The sequence below is a fragment of the Trichomycterus rosablanca genome, chromosome 4, assembly GCF_030014385.1.
Source record: "Trichomycterus rosablanca isolate fTriRos1 chromosome 4, fTriRos1.hap1, whole genome shotgun sequence".
NCBI lineage: Eukaryota > Metazoa > Chordata > Actinopteri > Siluriformes > Trichomycteridae > Trichomycterus > Trichomycterus rosablanca.
The window spans coordinates 30,324,185-30,342,589 of NC_085991.1; the positions used below are offsets into that span (position 1 = coordinate 30,324,185).

At 37.4% G+C, this 18,405-nt stretch overlaps 1 protein-coding gene across 2 annotated transcripts; it reads left to right on the top strand.

Annotated features, from left to right (window-relative positions):
* Nucleotides 1–623: 623 nt before the first annotated feature.
* On the top strand, nt 624–17,232 carry myoz2a (myozenin 2a). Of its 2 annotated transcripts, XM_062994148.1 has the most exons (7): nt 624–752; nt 1,515–1,602; nt 4,156–4,322; nt 5,424–5,556; nt 6,836–7,019; nt 8,110–8,382; nt 16,771–17,232. In XM_062994148.1, the coding sequence occupies exons 2-6, from the start codon at nt 1,521–1,523 to the stop codon at nt 8,357–8,359; spliced, it is 816 nt and encodes a 271-aa protein (XP_062850218.1). In that variant the 5' UTR covers nt 624–752; nt 1,515–1,520; the 3' UTR covers nt 8,360–8,382; nt 16,771–17,232. The 2 variants fall into 2 exon arrangements, with proteins under 2 accessions (XP_062850218.1, XP_062850217.1); XM_062994147.1 differs by lacking the exon at nt 16,771–17,232 and having other exon boundaries at nt 8,110–11,064.
* Nucleotides 17,233–18,405: the final 1,173 nt, after the last annotated feature.

An 18,405-nucleotide genomic window follows, 5' to 3' on the forward strand; every position in this document is an offset into this window, starting at 1 on the left:
ACACACACACACACACACACACACACACACACACAGTCACACCTAGGGCAAGTTTGTATCTCCAATCAACCTGACTGTGGGAGGAAATCGGAGCACCCGAAGGAAATCCACACATGCACACTCCACATAGAAAGGACCCTGATCGATCCACCTGGAAATTGACAGTGAACAAAAGATTTAGAACAAAATTCTAAAAAAAAATTTTGCATTCATGTACATATCTGCTTGTATTTGAAATGGTTTATAATAAGGAGTGTGATGTCTACTGTAAAAATTAGTTGGTAGTTTGTTTTTAAAGCTACTCATTCTTCTGTGAAGGACCTTACTCCAACATAACCTCAGGTCAGTGTTTATTTACAAAAATCCTCCTCACACATAATGTCAAGTTTATTATGATCTACATAGTTCAAATGCAATAAATGTCACCATATACCCTATGTAAATCAGGCTTTATACACTGCTGATCAGACAGCCTATTAATATTCCATTCCGTATGACGTAATTCAGTCATACCCGGAAGAGACTCTAGCTTCACTGAACCTAAATGTGTGTGTCCTAACCTCCATATATAACTTCATACAGTACAAGGCCGCCCCTCCACCTCTCCTCTCCCCCCATGGTCTACTTGCTTTCAGAGCCCCTCGGTCCTTGGAAGAGTCAGGTCACACTATTCTGTGTATTAGCCTAATACCCTAAAGAATACAGACACAACCTCAAGCACCTACTGCCATCCAGATAATTTTAACACACAGGTAAGCAGATTCTTTCTCAGGTGGGTTTGTGTGTTTTTGACATATGGGGTCTGACCCAATCTTTTAGCTGCCATCATGAAATTCAGGAACATTAAATAGAATCAGCCAAACCTCTTGATGTGTTTTTTATCTTTTTTTTTCTAACTGTGATACATTTTTTAGCAGCATTCTTTGTATATGTGTATGGGTCAGAAGTGTTAAAAATGAAAAGAAAAGGAAGAAAGGCAGTGCAATTTACTTGGAATGTATATCATGTATTCCTTAAATTTAAATTATTACAAGTGGAATAACAGATGTGTATTTCTGCTACCATATTTAAAAGTTTTGCTCTATATGCATCATTGCTGTGTATTTTTTTAGAGTGGACATGACTCTTTTACCATGGGAACAGTATGTCCAGTGAGATCAGCTCCAGGATATTAATACACAGGGACACAATCTGCCTTTTTTCCAGTACTACCTGCCATATGTAATCTCACTCTGTACCTTTGACTGTACTGTCTGGCTAAATCAGGTTTAGACTGCTCTGTCTTTCTAAATGACAAAGTGTGTACAAATAGTGTGTTGCATATTGGCATCATGTTTAATTACCCGAGGTTATTTCAGGGATGTGCTTGCTTACTCCTTTAAAGATGTACAGTAAATTACACCAGTTAAACAGGGTGAGCATGTGTCTGGTGGGAATTCTTCCAGTGGTTGATTGGTTCCTAAATGTGTAATACATTTAAATGTATATGTCACTGAAGAATGTTTGCTGAACAGGTCACCATGTCACAGCACTCCTTAATGACAGTAAGGGAGAGGAAGATGCAGGCGGCAGCCATTTGCAGAGAAATTCAAGGCACTGGAGGTATGATGCACTGTTTTGTCCCCATATTGACCAATTTTAACAGGTGGATAATAATATATATTGATTTCATTTTGTTGTCTAGATGCAAAGAATGTAAATTTTAAGTAAGAGTATGTTCCCATACTCTCTGTGTAAGTGTATTATATTATATGACTATGCTCCTGTGTACAAAAAGAAGGTCAACAATGAGGACATAATTTAAAGAATTTGGTACTGAAGAACTTCAGTAACCTGCACAGAACCCTGACCTTAAACCTCATTATATACCTTTGGGATAAAAGGAAAGACTGATTGTGAGTCAGACTTTCTTGTCCAGCATCAGTGCCTGACCTCACTGATGCTCTTTTTACTGAGTAGGCAAGAATTTCTACAGAAACAGGTCTAAGTCTTGTGAAAAGCTTGACCAGTGGATGTTGTTATAGATGCATGGGGGGAAGGGGTCCCAAAGATGTCCAAAAAGCTTATGGTCAGGTGGTTTTCCTCTTAATGTACCTATGTTTTCCTCTCATTTAAATCAATCAATCAATCAGCTAGTAACTAACCATGAGTATTAATGCTGCACCAGCACTAGCTACTGCAAAACTATTTTGCCTCTAAAATTAATTATGAGCAGACTGGGTGACCCCTATCTGGGTGGGAAAAGACAGGACTAAAGAGGGGTGGGATCTTCGATGCTGTGTGAGGACCTTGGTTAGTAGCCCGAGGCGCTTGTACAGAAGTGGAGGAACACGGAAATCAGTGCGTGACTCTCTGTGCACGAGACTGACCACACGCATGAATCATGCATGAAGTATATACAAATAACAAGGGGTCGGTAAACTATGCACGCGTCATAGGAAGTGTGTGTCAGGTAAATACACCCTCCTCAGATGCGATCGGGGTCCCTAAAAGCAAAAACGAATTGGCTTTGCTAAATTGGGAAAAAAGGGAGAAAATGCATAAAATAAAATAGTAAAAAAGTATTACTGAAAACATCAAAATACTGCATTTAAAATAAAAATATCCATATACGTACCCATGTTTTTAGACAGGAATTTAGACAGGAATCTATGTCTGACATTTGTGTGAAATAATTTATTTCAGTTAAGTTAATGTACTGTGTGTGTTTATACATTCATTTTATATAATGATCATATACAATATGTACATTCCAGTAATATTTTTTATTTAATGTTTTGTACAGCACAGTACACTTGGACCCATGAACCCAGAATATTTACTATCTACAGTCAGATAAGCTTTTCTATAGTTAGCCTATTAGTTCATCCCACCAGTCTGTGAGGTTAATTTTAGTAATTTACCCTATGCCACACCCTGGCTGGGCTGTAAATAATCTGTTGACATGTTTTACTACTGGAAGTAACTAATACCTTTGTAGATGTCTTTTTGAAATCGCTATTTTAAGGAAAAAGACAGATATGATTCATAACAGCTGTTTGCATGCTACTCTGATATATATGAATCCATGAGATTGGACCTATAACATATACATGAATAACATGCCTTGCAGTGTTTAGCATTTAGCCATAAAAACATGGCCTAAAGTAAGATGACACCTAAATTCTCAAACTCTTGCTGTAAAAACCTTACAGGTAAATGACAGTTCATAGTTAACAATGAATGAATTATTAATTACATACATGCAACAGAAAGCTGATGGTTAAACATTTCATAGTTAATGTAGTAAATTCTAACAATAGCTCCAGTGGTTTGCATGTCATTAAATGTACCTGGTTAGTAAAATTATCTCAACACACACAGGTATTGTGTCGCAATGGAATATGTCTATACAGTCACGTGGTTATTTGATTATAACATGTGGCTTTTAACTGGAACAGTTATTTATTTAGTGTTGGCAAATGAATAGGTTAGCCTTGTAATGAATGAAGGCCTTAATATAATGCTATCAGGATTATGCAGGTATTTTACAAGGTTTAATATTTTTTCAAGCTCCTCAGTGTTTTAATGCCACCTAAAATGCAATGTAAAATCATCCAGAAGCACTGGATGCAGGGCAGGACTATTGGACAGGTCACTAATTCATCACAAAAGTCAAAACTCCTCACAGACTGTAAACACAGGTCCTTAGGACCCATGTTTCTGTGCAACATGATGCTGTATACAAACACTTCTTTCTGGTTGCGTGTAGTGTAAAAAAGTTGTTCTTTTCAGTAAGTGCACACTTTGTTTTGCTTTATTGTTCTGATTTATTGTTTTGCTTTCTAATTATAATATTGTGTATATTTTAACAATTTTAATAATCATTATTATTACCATAATTAGTAATTACTCACATATGGATCACAGCATAAACATGCCAAAACGTTTAACCCCATATAAACATAAGCACCTGTCAAAAGTACTCAGGAGAAGCATTTCACATGCTTGTGAGATCATTTGCAGAAAGCATGTCCAATTTAAGATTTGGAATTTGGAAGTGTGACAGTCAGAGCCTTTAATGATTGCCATACCTCACTATGTTACATTGAACATAAGATGGGATAGATTTCAGAGAATCTGCACACCCAGCCTGTGAATTGCTGACTCCTACAGGGGCAGAGATGGATCTGGGGAGAAAGGTGAACACCCCAAAAGAAATCATGCTGGAGGAACTCTCTTTAGCTTCCAACAGAGGCTCTCGGCTTTTCAAGATGCGCCAGAAACGCTCAGAAAGATACACGTTTGAAAGCATTCAGAGAGAGACAAATGTTCAAGTCAATGTAAGTATGATTAGTTTGTTACAGATATAACATTTTTCCTTTTAAGTAAACAATAATGACCTTGTGATCTTAAGAAAATCTTCATTAAGCTTTAGCTGCTTTGATTTATCTAATTACTTTTAAAATGACAAAGAAAAATCCAGTTGTTTAAAATACATATGATTTTGTTTGTTACCTCCCCAGCACAATAGTAAAACAATTCAGCTGTCCAAAAAGTGCATTATGAACCAGTCTAATGTTTATGTGGCATGTTATTGGCAAACTGCAGTTTCGGACCTCATACATTTGCAAATATAGGTAATGCAAAAGGAGATATTGCAGGTGTGGCTCATTACAAATTTCATTCAGTTTGGTTTGAGCACTTGGTGTCAGGTGGTTTTAAGCATTATTTTTGCCTTCCAAAGCCAGTAGTATACCACCTTGGCAGTGTTACTGAGAAGCTTAGTAAATCTTGTGACATTATTGTTAGATTAGAGTTCCAATCCATTATAAGGCACTACACACTACATACTACATCCTAAAAGCAATTTAGTGTAGGCAGTTTAACATCTGCAAGTTTTTGGGAGTTAAAAGATAACCAGAACACACAAAGGATAATCTCTATATGTCTATTACACCAGTCTACCATTGCCGAGACCCAAATCTCGCTTCACAGGTTAGCTTCTCAGCAGTGCCAATGGCTTGGCTGGGTGCTTAACAGACACCAGACAACAGAACTCCTTTGTGCATGTTAAGGCTCTTTATGAGAATTCACAGCTTGCCTGTGTAAAGCTATGCTTGGTGGCTTTAGCTGTATCATAGAAGACTTGATATAGCTCATGTTTTTACTGACCTGTCTATTATGTCTCTCAGTTCCTCTCTTTACTACCAGTCTAGGAGCACTAGTAGCCTAGGTAGTACATACAGTATACAAATATAAATAAATAAAGCAAAGGTAAAGTCTCTTGTATTGATTACATTTCATTTCAGCCATTTAGCATTAAAGAATAGTATCAGCTTGAAGTGGTCAAAAACCGCCCCTTTCCAATCAAGTGAGTGATGCTAAGCAGAGTTAGCTATCAGTTGAAAAATGTCAATATATCTTATATATCTTTTTTACAGAATGGTGCGCCACATACTGAAACCACAGACATGAACAATGATGCCAACGGTGTAGGAGTTGACCAGGCACCGACAAATCCCCCAAACCCACCTGATCCACAAAACCTTTCCAATCCCAATTTAATAGCTCCAGGTCAGTGCTCATTCCAATACACAGTTTTTCTAACTGCTAAAAACAGTTTAAACTTTGTTTACACTATTAAAAATAAGATAATGTTCATAATCTGCAGATACTGTAACAGTCATGTGAGACTGCAGCTTGGATCCACTGAAATTACTGTTTGTTTTAGAATTTGGGTATTTCTGCTACACTCTTCTGATCTGTCAATGTATGTGTGATCATTCCTCTGTTAATTGCCCTGGGCCTCTAGAGAAGTCTGTCAGGAAATGTTTGTATCTTTCAGGTTCCTGTCCAGTGCAGCATCTTACTATAATAGCATCACAAACAGATTTTATCTTTAAGTTTATAAACACTGATTTGGCCAATGCTCCTCCTACAGTAAACAACATAGACTTTGTCATCATGTTTTTGAAAATACATCTCAAATGTGTGTCAGTATCCTAGAACATTTTCCAAAAAAAATTAGAACATTTAAAGAAATACAGTGTTAAAATGGAGTAAAACCAAAAATCTATAACCACTGGGAATGCTTTTATTTTGCATTTTTCTTGATTTGTTTTTGTACAAATTATATAACCAGCATAAGAATTTGACTGAAGAATTTTAAAATATTCATAATTACCACAATTTTGGTTAATATTAACAAGCAGCATTTTGAATATAGGAAGAATGGCATCAGAATAAGTGAAGAAAACTGTTGTGTCAACAGTGAAATGGTTCTTTAAGCAAAGTTGGGCTTTTCAGCCTCAAATTGTGGCCAAGACCAATACACAAAGTTTTTTTCACTGAGAGACAGATCAGCAACTTCTTATTTATCTGCATCACAGATGCAGAATGTGGTATCATACTGGGATTACATGAATCACCAGATTTTGCACGTCCATGTGAGCATGCTGCTATTACAGCAAAAGACCAAACATACTAAATCTTATTTTTTTGAATTTTCATTTACACTTTTCACTTAAGTTCCTAAGCAATTTATATAATTTGTAATGAAGAAAACTGTATTAAAGTAGAGGAAAATGCAAAATAGGCTCAGATTTTGGCTCCCACTGTTTATGTTAGAGCTCTTTGGTAGAGCTGTGATTTAGATGCTAAAAGTAGAATTAAAGCCAAATTACCAACCTTGACCCTGTCTTAAATAGATTAATGAATTAATTACTGACCACCATTAAAATCAAACCATCAGCATATTCGTAACCATTTATTTGCTAGGCTTGTTTATGATGTGTTTTATATAAATATAGTTTTTTTTTTTTTAGATTTGTTCTATTGAATATTCACTCTTCAGGTTATGGAGGTCCCTTGAAGGATGTTCCAGCAGAGAAATTTAACTGCACCGCTGTTCCCAAATCCTACCATTCTCCATGGGATCAGGCTCTGAGCAGTGACCCCTCTCTAGCTGCCACACTGCTTCTTCAAATGCCTGAACCTGAACCCAAATCTCAGAAAACACAGTACAAGAGTTTTAACAGGTGACAAGTGTTTGCTTTAAAAATATTATCCAGATGTTGTTTTTAAATTGTATTTTAGTCATTTATTTTTAGAAGATACACCTTCCATTTACTTAAAATCAACAAGGTACAGATCATATAGGTGCACTTTGTTTGCATACAACTACTAATTTTAATCTTGCTATGCCGAGTCTGAAGGTCACCCACCACCCAATTATCAGAGGAAATGGACCACCCTAAAAATTCTTAGGGTGGTGAACACCTCTTAGAAAAGCAGATACATTAATCCTGTATTGACTTGGAAGTGTGCTGTGCTGTGCTGGCACACGTATCAGAAACAGCAGAATTGCTGATAATTTTTAAACACTGTCATCACTGGCTTTAGGAATAGTTTATGAATTAGAACTAGCATGTAAATTGCTATATTTAATAATAGTTAGCACTTTAATAAACACTGAAGACAATCAATGTTGTTTCTGTTAGACGTACACAACAAATACTTTCTTCACCATGCTTCATAGTTGAGAATTGGCTTTGGTGGTAACGTGTAATGCATTTTTACCAACTGTCCACAAGTTTTTGTCTTAAAGCCTTTGTCTTTGTTTATTTTATCAAAATTGAGACATGCATTTTTTCCTCTATGGCATTTTCCTCTATGGCTTGTGGTGCTATTTTTGACATACACTGCACATAGGAATTAGGCAATAGTGCACTTTATGTTGTAGACATGTATTATGTTAGATTTATGAACACTTCTACTAATCAGAGAGAATCGTCAGGGCCCTCTAGAGGGTTGAGGTTTAATAGTCACGGTTTGCTACAGGTACTTATGTAATCTCTATAGTACTTTTTTCTAGGAGCATACAATTCTAGTAATTTGAAAGCATTTCCATTTTATTCTTGCAAATAATTGATCATTTTTCAAACGAAACTAAGAGGAAATTCATGCAATCCAGTGAAATAAAGCTTGATATAAGTAATTACAGCCTAATTGGATAAAGTTAATTTTTTTGTTAATTAAGAGTATGCTAAATTATAGCTTTGTGCTTAGTCTATTTTGAGTCTTTTATTTGTTGGAGTATTTACATCGAATTTGTTATCTGATGTCTAGGGTGGCCACACCATTTGGTGGCTTTGGAAGTTCATCCAAAGCTCCAGTCAAGTCACTAGCTGCTGTCCCAAGTCTCCCCAGTCATCTACCTGTAGAAGTTCCGACTGACCCTGTCTCCACAAGACCCTCTTTTAACCGCTTAGCTCTAGGCTGGGTGTCTGAAAGTGACCCCCTGCTCCTGCCCGCTGCTACCCTGGAGCTCAATTCATCTAAGATGCCCATGTTTATTCCTGAATCTGATGAACTCTGAGCAACATTTATATTGCTAATGTGGTAAATAAGATGCTGTTTTTCACAATATTTATTGCACTTTCAGAAATAAAATGTGAAAATAAATAACACCTAGGAAATTGCAGATTAGCATAATGCATATAGATAGATAGATAGATAGATAGATAGATAGATAGATAGATAGATAGATAGATAGATAGATAGATAGATAGATAGATAGATAGATAGATAGATAGATAGATAGATAGATAGATTATTACTGCTATATATACACCTATACATCTGCAGCTTAATGACTATTAACTAACCACTTTCATTAAAAAGAAACTACAATAATAGGTGTTATTTATTTCAATATTGTATGCACATGGGTATTTCTGAAAGTGCTATTCTCCAATATGTACAATAAGTGCTCTTACAAGTCTAAAGACATGCAGTCAGGCCAGTTGAAACTACCAAAAATTGCCCTAAGTGTGAGTTTGGGTGTGTGTGAATGTGTGTGTGCCTAGTGATGGACTGGCGACCTGTTCCAGATGTTCCCACCATGAGCCTGACCTGGATAAAGCAGTGTTAAAAATAGACAATGAAAGAAAAGTTTTGAAACTTTGAAAACCTTAAAAATGGAAAAATGTGTAAAATGAGAAAAAACCTATTCAGGCAGTGTGTTAAGTCTAGAGTCTAAATACCTGTGTGCACAATTTTACTATTAACTTGTCACAACCCAGGCATAACTCTAGTCTGCTACCTTGGTGTGTGAGTTCATATGGGCACATACCAGAGAAGGGTTTATTATAAACAACTTAAGTTGCTCAGCTACTATATGTCTGGGCAATCAGACTTGTTCAGCATCTTCAAGGTTATAATCTTCAGACCTGACAAATCAAATCTGTTTTACTGACAAGAAAGAGATGAGTGATGTGCAGCTTGGCTTTTGGCTACATTGCTGTCTCTTGCATTTTGTGAAGGAGACCTTGATGGGTTCTTTGTATCTAAGTCAAAGCTAAATGTACTTTATACTTTAGTTTTACTTGCATCTTTACCCATCTATCCAAAATTGAGCAGACACACATTTATTCTTGTTCAACAAGGTGTGGAGATGAGATTAATTATTACATAGACGTGTATGGAACATGTATGCCATGGCAGGAATTGTTGGGACAGTATGGAAAATGTAAAAAAAAAATATTTTATTTTAACACTGCACATTACTTTTTCATTTTCTATACTGTCCCAACTTTTGGGGGTTTTGATTTCTGCAACTCATTTCTGTGACAGAAATAATAAAAAGGTATTCCTTTATTTAAATGTTTTCACTTTATTGTGGCTCTTCTAAAGAAATATGCTGGGTTAATGAATACATACAGCAACTTCTGGTGGTATCAGTTCTAGAATGTCATTTTTAACTCCACGGATTAGTCTCATAATTTCTTGTTAATAATTTAAACTTATTCTCTGTGGAAATTCACTGTGGGCTAGTGTCAAAGAAGCAGTCGGCAATTGCACACAAGGAGAAAAAGGGCAACTTACAGCTACTCTTCATTATAAAATTCACAGTATTGTAAGGTTCTGTGGCGTTTGTGGGACTTACCACTCTTCCCCGACGTCACAGGCCTTACAGAGCAGTACGGAGCTAGGCCTTTAATAATAGGCCAGCTCGTTAGGGCGAACGACCTGCAGCTACGGCTCCCTTATTTAAGGGCACGCCGCCTGGCTGCAGGCGTCGCACCTCCTGTCTTGTTTGCTCTTTTCGTTTTGGGCACTGCGGTGTCCGTGGGGACTGCTGACGGCTCCCCCACGCTTCTTTTGTAGTTCTAGAGGTACCCCCGGTGGCATAAGGCCATCAGGGTGTGTAGACCGCAAGGTTGAGGTAATTAGCTTTGCTTTACCTTTCTTAGAAGTAGCGTGGTGCGATCCCGTGCAGTCCTCGAGCTGCTTTTTATTTTCTTCGTAGCATTTAGCTTTAGCGGGTGAAGCCAGCCCCGTGAGATGGCGCTGGAGCTTTCACCGCTTTAGTCTGCTTATTGAATCTAGCTTGTGGGTTCTGCAACCGTGGGGTGGCGACGCCGTAAAACGCTCGGTTGGTTCGCCAGCAACCCCGGTTCAAATCTGCGGTAGAAGCTTGATTACCTGTATCATTAACCTGTTCTCTTTACCTTTTTTCTCGGACAGACTGACTCCAGCTGCGGCTAATGAAGGAGCCTTCTGTTCCCCCCGAACTGCACCAGAGGTGATTTCGGGGGCATCCTCTTCCTAGTGGTCCATTGGGTTCTGGAACTGCCTGGTGGTGATGCCGCCAAGCGCTCGGCTACAACGCCACTACCCAGTTCCCCCAACTGGTTTAAGCTGAGCTCGAGTGGGTGCCGCACTGCCTGATGGTGAAGCCGTCAAGCGCTCGGCTATTACGCCTTCACCCGGTTCGGACCCACGTTTGTGAGCTTAACTAGCCAACTAGGATTTTCTCTCTATTCTCAACGCGCACTAGCGCCTTTAGCGCATTGCGCCACTCGCTTACCCCCAGCTGCAGTAGTGCGCTGGTAACACGCCCGGCGCTCCCCTGAGCGACCGGGGTTCGCGTCCAGCGTCCTTTAGTTTTTCCCCTTTTTCTTTTGTTCTTGCCTGCAGCATCCAGCTGCGTCCATAGGGGTTCTTATGTTTGTTTTTGATTTCTGTTTTGTGTGTTTGTTATTTTTCATTTAAGAAATAAAATTATTATTTCAATTTAAACCTCCACGCTTGAGTCCTTTCTCTCCCCACGTAACAAGTATAGCAGAGACTAAATACTGTAGCTAATACTTGTTAACAAATATTATATAAAAAAGCATTATTGGAGGCTCTGGAAAAGCACTTTAAGCTCAAGATGATTCAAGTTGTGTTATGCATCAAATGCATATGACAAACTGAAAACCTTAACACTTCATATTGTTTAAAGCAGCCCACCAACATGAACATTCCAGGGATGAATGGGCAGTTGCTGGGTAGAAGCCAACCTATTAGCCAGAGATTGCTGCATTAAAGGTAGTAGACTGTCGGTTCATCCAACCAGATAACAAATGGCTTTCTCTCGGCAACCGTATTGTCAATGCATCAGCCCAACTCACACATACCGTTCTGCTAACACACACAGAGACTAAAAGATGCTGACTGACAGTTTTGTAAGTAAATTGTTTTTGGTTATTGACACTAGATTTCAATCAAGATCCTGAGTGCCCTGACACATCATATTTTAATAGACTTTAAAATTGCTTTATGTAATAGATTCATCAAACCAAACAAATGTACTGCATTAAAACCAGTGGTGCTTGTAGATCTAATAATGTTTACAGTTAATACAGTATTATACAGTTGTAAATTATTTACAGTATTTAAGTTCAAACAGTAAATGCCATATGGAGTTTTTTATGCAAGGTATAAAGCAAGACATATGAGCTTTAATAGAACACTAATCAATAAGGGACTGTGTAATGTGGCCCTGTAGCTCATTAGTTGTGTACAATGTTTCTTTATAAATAAACATGTTTTATCTGTTTTTATTTAAATAAGTAAAACCAGTCAGTCACTTCAGTCTCCTATCAAAACTTTTTCTTCTCTTATTTTAGACACACTTGCCAATCCATTTACTCTCATATTTTGGGAGGTGGAAAAACATGAGTAGCCAAAGAAAAACCCACACGAACATAAGTAGAACATGTGAAACACCTTACAGACATTGACTAAAGGTAAGGTTTAACCCCAGGGCCCAAGGACCCTAATTGTATGACCCACACACTTCCTCATGCACCATTGTGCACTAATCAATATCTAGGCATCTAGGCATCTAGGCATCTAGGGCCAGTGATAGCTCAGTGGTTAAGGTACTGGACTAGTAAACAGAAGGTTGCCGGTTCAAGCCCCGCCACCACCAAATTGCCACTGTTGAGTCCTTGAGCAAGGCCCTTAACCCTCAATTGCTCATTGTGTAAGTCGCTTTGGATAAAAAAGCGTCTGCTAAATGCTGTAAATGTAAATGTAGGCATCACTTGCTCACCGGTCAATCTACTGGCATGATTTGAGAGGTGGGAGAAAACCTAAATAACTAGAGAAACATAAGATCCTAAGAAAAACAAGCCATGCAAAGTTTAAACCCAGATCAAGATGGCATTATTATTATATTTAAATTATTATTATTACATTCATAAGTTTTCTTCAGGTGGAAGGTGGAAACAGCAGGAGTTTAACTAACTACAGAATGTTTTCCCATGAGTGAAAAAACAGGTGTTTTTTGCTTTAGTTAGTGATGTTTTATTTTCACTTTTTGACCATTTCTATTATCTGCATGTCCTGCATGAGTTTTTGTTTTTAAACACATAGTTTTGTAAAACTCAAATGTGCAAGAGGTTATTTATCAAGGGTGGGAACTCAATTCCTTTGAACCGATAATTCACACCATATCAGAGTATGAAAAACTGCAAGGTTACCCATAGACCCACTATGGCATGCAGAGCTGAGTTAAAAGTCACCTGTTTGATCTCTTTGATTTTCTTTGATCTTACCCAAACCATGCTGTGAGTATGGACTCATCCTTAAACGCTCCTGATTTCTCTCCATTTGCAGCCAAAACAAACCCTTTCAGTTATTTTCAATTCTCTTTTGCATTTTTTTCCCTTACTGTCCCACATTCATGCTGGCCAAGGAGAGCTGCAGACTAGCTCTGGTCTCTCTGGCATGAGCAGTTGCCAGCCACTTCTTTTTTCACCTGCCAGCAATGTGGGAATCCACCCTCTAGATTATTATGGTACAAGAGTGGCTTTCATGCAAAGTGTACCAGGTATAAAGTCATTTAAATTTATCCTGACTAGGTTTGTTTATAATAGTGTTATTTTCAGGAAGTTAATAATTATGTATAAAAATTCTGGTAAAGGTCAATGCTAAACCAACAGATGTATAAAGTGTTTATATTAGCCACCCTGCAGATTTTATTTATTTTATATAATTGTGAGCCAAATCATTAGGACAACGTGTCTAATATGCTGTCAAAACAGCTCTGACCTGCCAAAACATGTACTTCATCAGACATCTGAAGGAGTCATGTGATACCTTACACCAAGACATTACTAGCAGCTTCCTTAACTTCTGCATTGCCTTGCACATTTTTGAGAAGTGACCTCAATGTTTTAGCTGTTTGGTATATGTAAATGAAATGGGAGCAAACGACTTTTAGAAACCAGCTTGTAAATTCTCTTGATATTAGATAAAAGTATTAATATAAATAACATTACATCAATTTGAAAAGTCAATACTGTACTGGTTGTTCCATAACACTTCTAGGGCAATGATATGTGGTCACAGCAGACAAAATTCATGTTTGAATGACTGTAAACTGTAAAGCATGATGGAGAGAATCATGATTTTGAACTGTTTTGCTACCTGACCCTGATTGCCTTCAATCATTCACAAAATAATGTATTGTAAAATCTTAACTACATGACATTTTACAAAAGCATATCAGGGTTGATGTCACCTAAAGCTTTAAGAACGTTGAACAATGCAGCAAACCAATGATAAAAAACAGAAGGGTAAAAATGAGGAAAATCTGTGATTTTGAAAATAAAGTAAGAGTCCAGATTTAAACCCAGTTGAGATGCTGAGTTATTAGCTAAAGCTGTACATGCAGGAAACTCTGTCACACCTTGGGTAAATCATGCTGTCAGCTATCAAAACCTTCTAACAAAAGTCATTCTGAAACATGTAACACCACCTTATATCAACAAAAATCTCTTCACTAAATTCTCTTTACTAGTGTGTAATGTTAGCTTGACATTGCACTATTGTAATAAGCTTACTTAGTGGAGGCTTATGTAAGCTATCAGAAAGTGCTAATGAAAGTGTCTTGAATCCACATAAAAATAGCTGTTTTTCAGATACTTAATATACACACTTATAGGAAACCGAAAACTTTACCATTTGTAGCCCCGACACAGCCCTGACCAGGATTAAAACATGAAAATTAAATCAAAATGTAATATGAAGATATGAAGCTCATTTTTGGATAGAAAAATAAGCTTTAAATTAAACAACACACAGCTAGAATCACAATCTAAATCACACCCTGTTGTTCAAATGGAAATGTATTCTCATGAGACCAATTAAAGCCTGCACAATCCCAGCTAGAGCATGACCTGTCCTCCTGAGGATTATGTGGATGCTGTGCACAGCTACTCTGGTCAAGTAAGCCACCAAAAAGCTATACATTCTTCACTAATGCATTTGACATTTAATTTTAATTAGACTGCTGAAGAATCAAAGATGTGTAAGAATGTCATGAACAAACAATGTTAGTTTTAATTAGAGATGCATGAGTACCGATACTGGTACACGTATGCCTAGTTCACAATACACGACTTTTGCCCTGATTTTCGCTCAGCGCTCGGCGACCGGATCGAGTTTTCTAGCACGTCAGATATCTGATCTGAGATGTGCGACTGGGAATGAGTGACATGTCAAACAGCCAATGAGAACGCAGGATACGGTGTGAGGGGAAACGCAGGAGAGGAGTGTAAACAGGTGGGACAGGGGGATAATATAGTTTATATCAGAATACACCAACACCCACACGTTTTACAGTATTTCTGACCTGATTGTTCTCTACAAAACATAACAACAAAACACCAACATTGCAAAAATATTTATTAACCTCCAACTCACTACAGAACAATCCATGCTATTCGTGTTGCCAAATCCACTCAGATTCATTTATTTTTCCTCCTTGATTTCATCACATCAGCGCACAAACACTTTGATCACTCGCTACTTTTTGACGTGCATTTTTGGACGTGGTATCATTAAACCCCTCGTCACTTCTCATGTGTGTTTTTGTTTAAAAAAAAACGGTATTCTAAATAGGTATTGGTATCGGTATCGGTATTGGTATCGGCAAGTACAAATATGCATGTACTTGCACTTGTACTCGGCTGGGAAAAAATGGTATTGATGCATCCCTAGTTTTAATTAAACTAAAAGTAAAAAGAAACAGCTGTGACTTATAGACAAAAAAGGGATTTGCATATTTCTCCCTCTGTAGTGCATAATATCATTAAACGAATCTGCAGGGCTTTTAGTGTGTAAAGGGCAAGGGCACAAGCCTAAACTGAACACTCGTGATTTCTGATCCCTCGAATGGCACCACAACTAGAACTGGCATTCATCAATAGCTGATATACAGTAACTACATGGGCAAAGAATTGTTCTGACAAACCATTGTCAAGCACTACAATACAGAGTTACATTCACAAATGCCACTTTTTTACTGTGCAAAAAAGAAGACTTATGGTAACCATGTCCAGAAGCGGTGTCAAGTTATCTGGGCTTGGAGGCATTTGGGATAGACCATCACACATTAAAAAATAAAACAAAAAATGTGACAATGACAACCCCGTACTGTTGCACACCTTATGACATGTTTGCAGGAAGAATGGAACAAAATAACACCTGTAACATTTAATCTCATTAGAAAGTGGTAAATGCTTTCCCGTCCCAACTTTTTTGGAATCTGTTGCAAGCTTGAAATGCAGGAATGGATGTATATTAACAAATGCAGTTACTTGCAGTGAAGTCAAAGTAAATCTAGGAAACAGTGCATGTTTTCATTTTTCATACTGTCCCAACTATTTCTGATTTTTTTTGGTTGTTAAAAAACACATTTAATGTGTAAATGGAAACGTTTTAAGTATTAAAATGATTTCTTAACAGAAAAGAACAGAAATAATTGAAGTTCCAAGACTACCATGACATACATGTCCTTCATATGTAAATATAAACTTTTGACTGACCTGTACATATAACAGCACAATGTAATCTGACAATACAAAGCAATGATTGGTGAGTGAAAAAGATTTATTTCTTATCCAAAATGTCAGAGCCTTCTCTTCTGCTTCAGCAGCCTGTATCAGTGAAAGTCTTTTGTTACCACGGCTACAGCAAACATGAAAGCAAAATACCTCACTGTCAACAACCAAATATATTTGAGCTGATGTAACATCTGTCAGTGCCAAAAATATGTTCCTGTATTCACAAAAAGTTTCCTCAAAGTTGAAAGCTTTTAGGTGTAAATATTTTTTAATTAAAATAAAGCTTCCATAGCCAAAAAGACTGGGTCATTAGAGAAAACTTTTTTTTTTAAATAGTGCATAATGTCATTGACTGCTTATGTCTTGTGAATGGAGCTATTGCCATCCTTGAAGACACCACTCTGACTCCATGTTTAGTGACACATCTGTATTGATTTATAGTGACCCTTTTTTCTAACAAGACAAGTTGATCTTGCCAGCAAAAATATGCCTATATTTAGGTTATATGAGCTGGCTTAGCATTTTATAATGCAATGTTAAATGTTTAATTGTATCATAAATTACGCCTCATCATAATTCTCCAATAATTCTTTGATTTTATTTTTAGTCTGCAAATGACCTGAAGGGTGGCATGGTGGCTCGGTGGGTAGCACTGTTGCCTCACAGCAAGCAAGTCCTGTGTTCGATCCCCAGGAGGGGCGGTCCGAGTCTTTTCTCTGTGGAGTTTGCAAGTTCTCCCCGTGTCTGCGTGGGTTTTCTCCCACAGTCCAAAGACATGCAGGTGAGGTGAATTGGAGATACAAAATTGTCCATGACTGTGTTTGACATTAAACTTGTGAACTGATGAATCTTGTGTAACCAGTAACTACAATTTCTGTCATGAATGTAACCAAGGTGTGTAAAACATGACGTTAAAATCCTAATAAATATATAAATAAATAACAAATGACCGGAATGTCACATTTGAAGGTATGTTTTCACAACTCACTCCGTAAATAATGTTTTAAATGTTTATATTAAAAGCTTTGAGGGGGAGTGGAGCATGCTGGTAAATTGCAAGAAAGTTTTGTATGCCCAAAATAAATGTATCTATATTAATGTATCTATATGTATATGTAATGTATCTATATTACTCTTAATTTTGCACCTCATTTTAGGCTCTTAATAACAAATCCATAAACACATGTCCCTGATGTTAGGGTGAGGGTTGTGAATGGCCATCGGAAACCTTGGGCACAAGGCAGGAATACCCTGGACTGGACACCTATCCATCACAGGACTTGAACATTCCCCTCAGGCTTAGCCAATCACATCTGTGTAGATGCCGATAGCACTGCCAAGATTTAAACCTGGATTCCTGCGATGGTGGACTAGCTTAATAGACCACTAAGCCCCCAACTGCCTTCAGATGAAATATTTGGCCTGTGTTTTATAGTGGAATAATGTACATATATATATATATATTGACATATATGTAATTTATTAAATATGTGACATATATTGTAATTTGTTAAATGTTTTATTGCAGGTTTCTGGACATAGAACAATCCCCCACCACAGAATTACCATTTTGCACTCTTTAAATCCAATCTTTATTAAACCCTATTATGTTACCCCAACATAAAAAAAAACATTAAGTACCCTGCTGGAACTGAGTCTACAAAGGGACAATCCATTGTCATTTCAAAACACTTCTAAAGTGCTTCCTGAGGAAAGGTCTGGTCCATTCAAGTACACCATGGCCTCACACTAAACACACTATTACAAGTGCTTCCAGTACATTTAGAAATGATTGATTATTACCCCTGACTAGGGCTGCTTAGCTCTTGATCTTAATGGACTTATCTATGCCTTAGTTTACTAAATGTTCATGGCTTTTAAATCATGTATACTGTATTCTTTGGGTAGTGAGAGTAATTGACTGAATAACTGAATAAATAATTTAACTGATTTGAGCCAGAATAAGCGACACATGCAAAACAGATTGTACTCTACTGTGCATGTGTAATACTCCAAACTGCAAATTGCAGTATCAGGGCACATCCAAAGCTGCACTGGAATTTAGGAGTGTGCAAGATGTTTGCGTTGGGTCTGGGAAAACCTGGAAACACAAGGCAGGAATATACTCTAAAGATGGTGCAAAACCTTTGCAGGACATCACACATTCGGTCATATTCACATCTAGATTAATTTAAAAGTAGCCAATCAACCCTCTGCATGGTTGGAGGAAAGCAAAGTACCC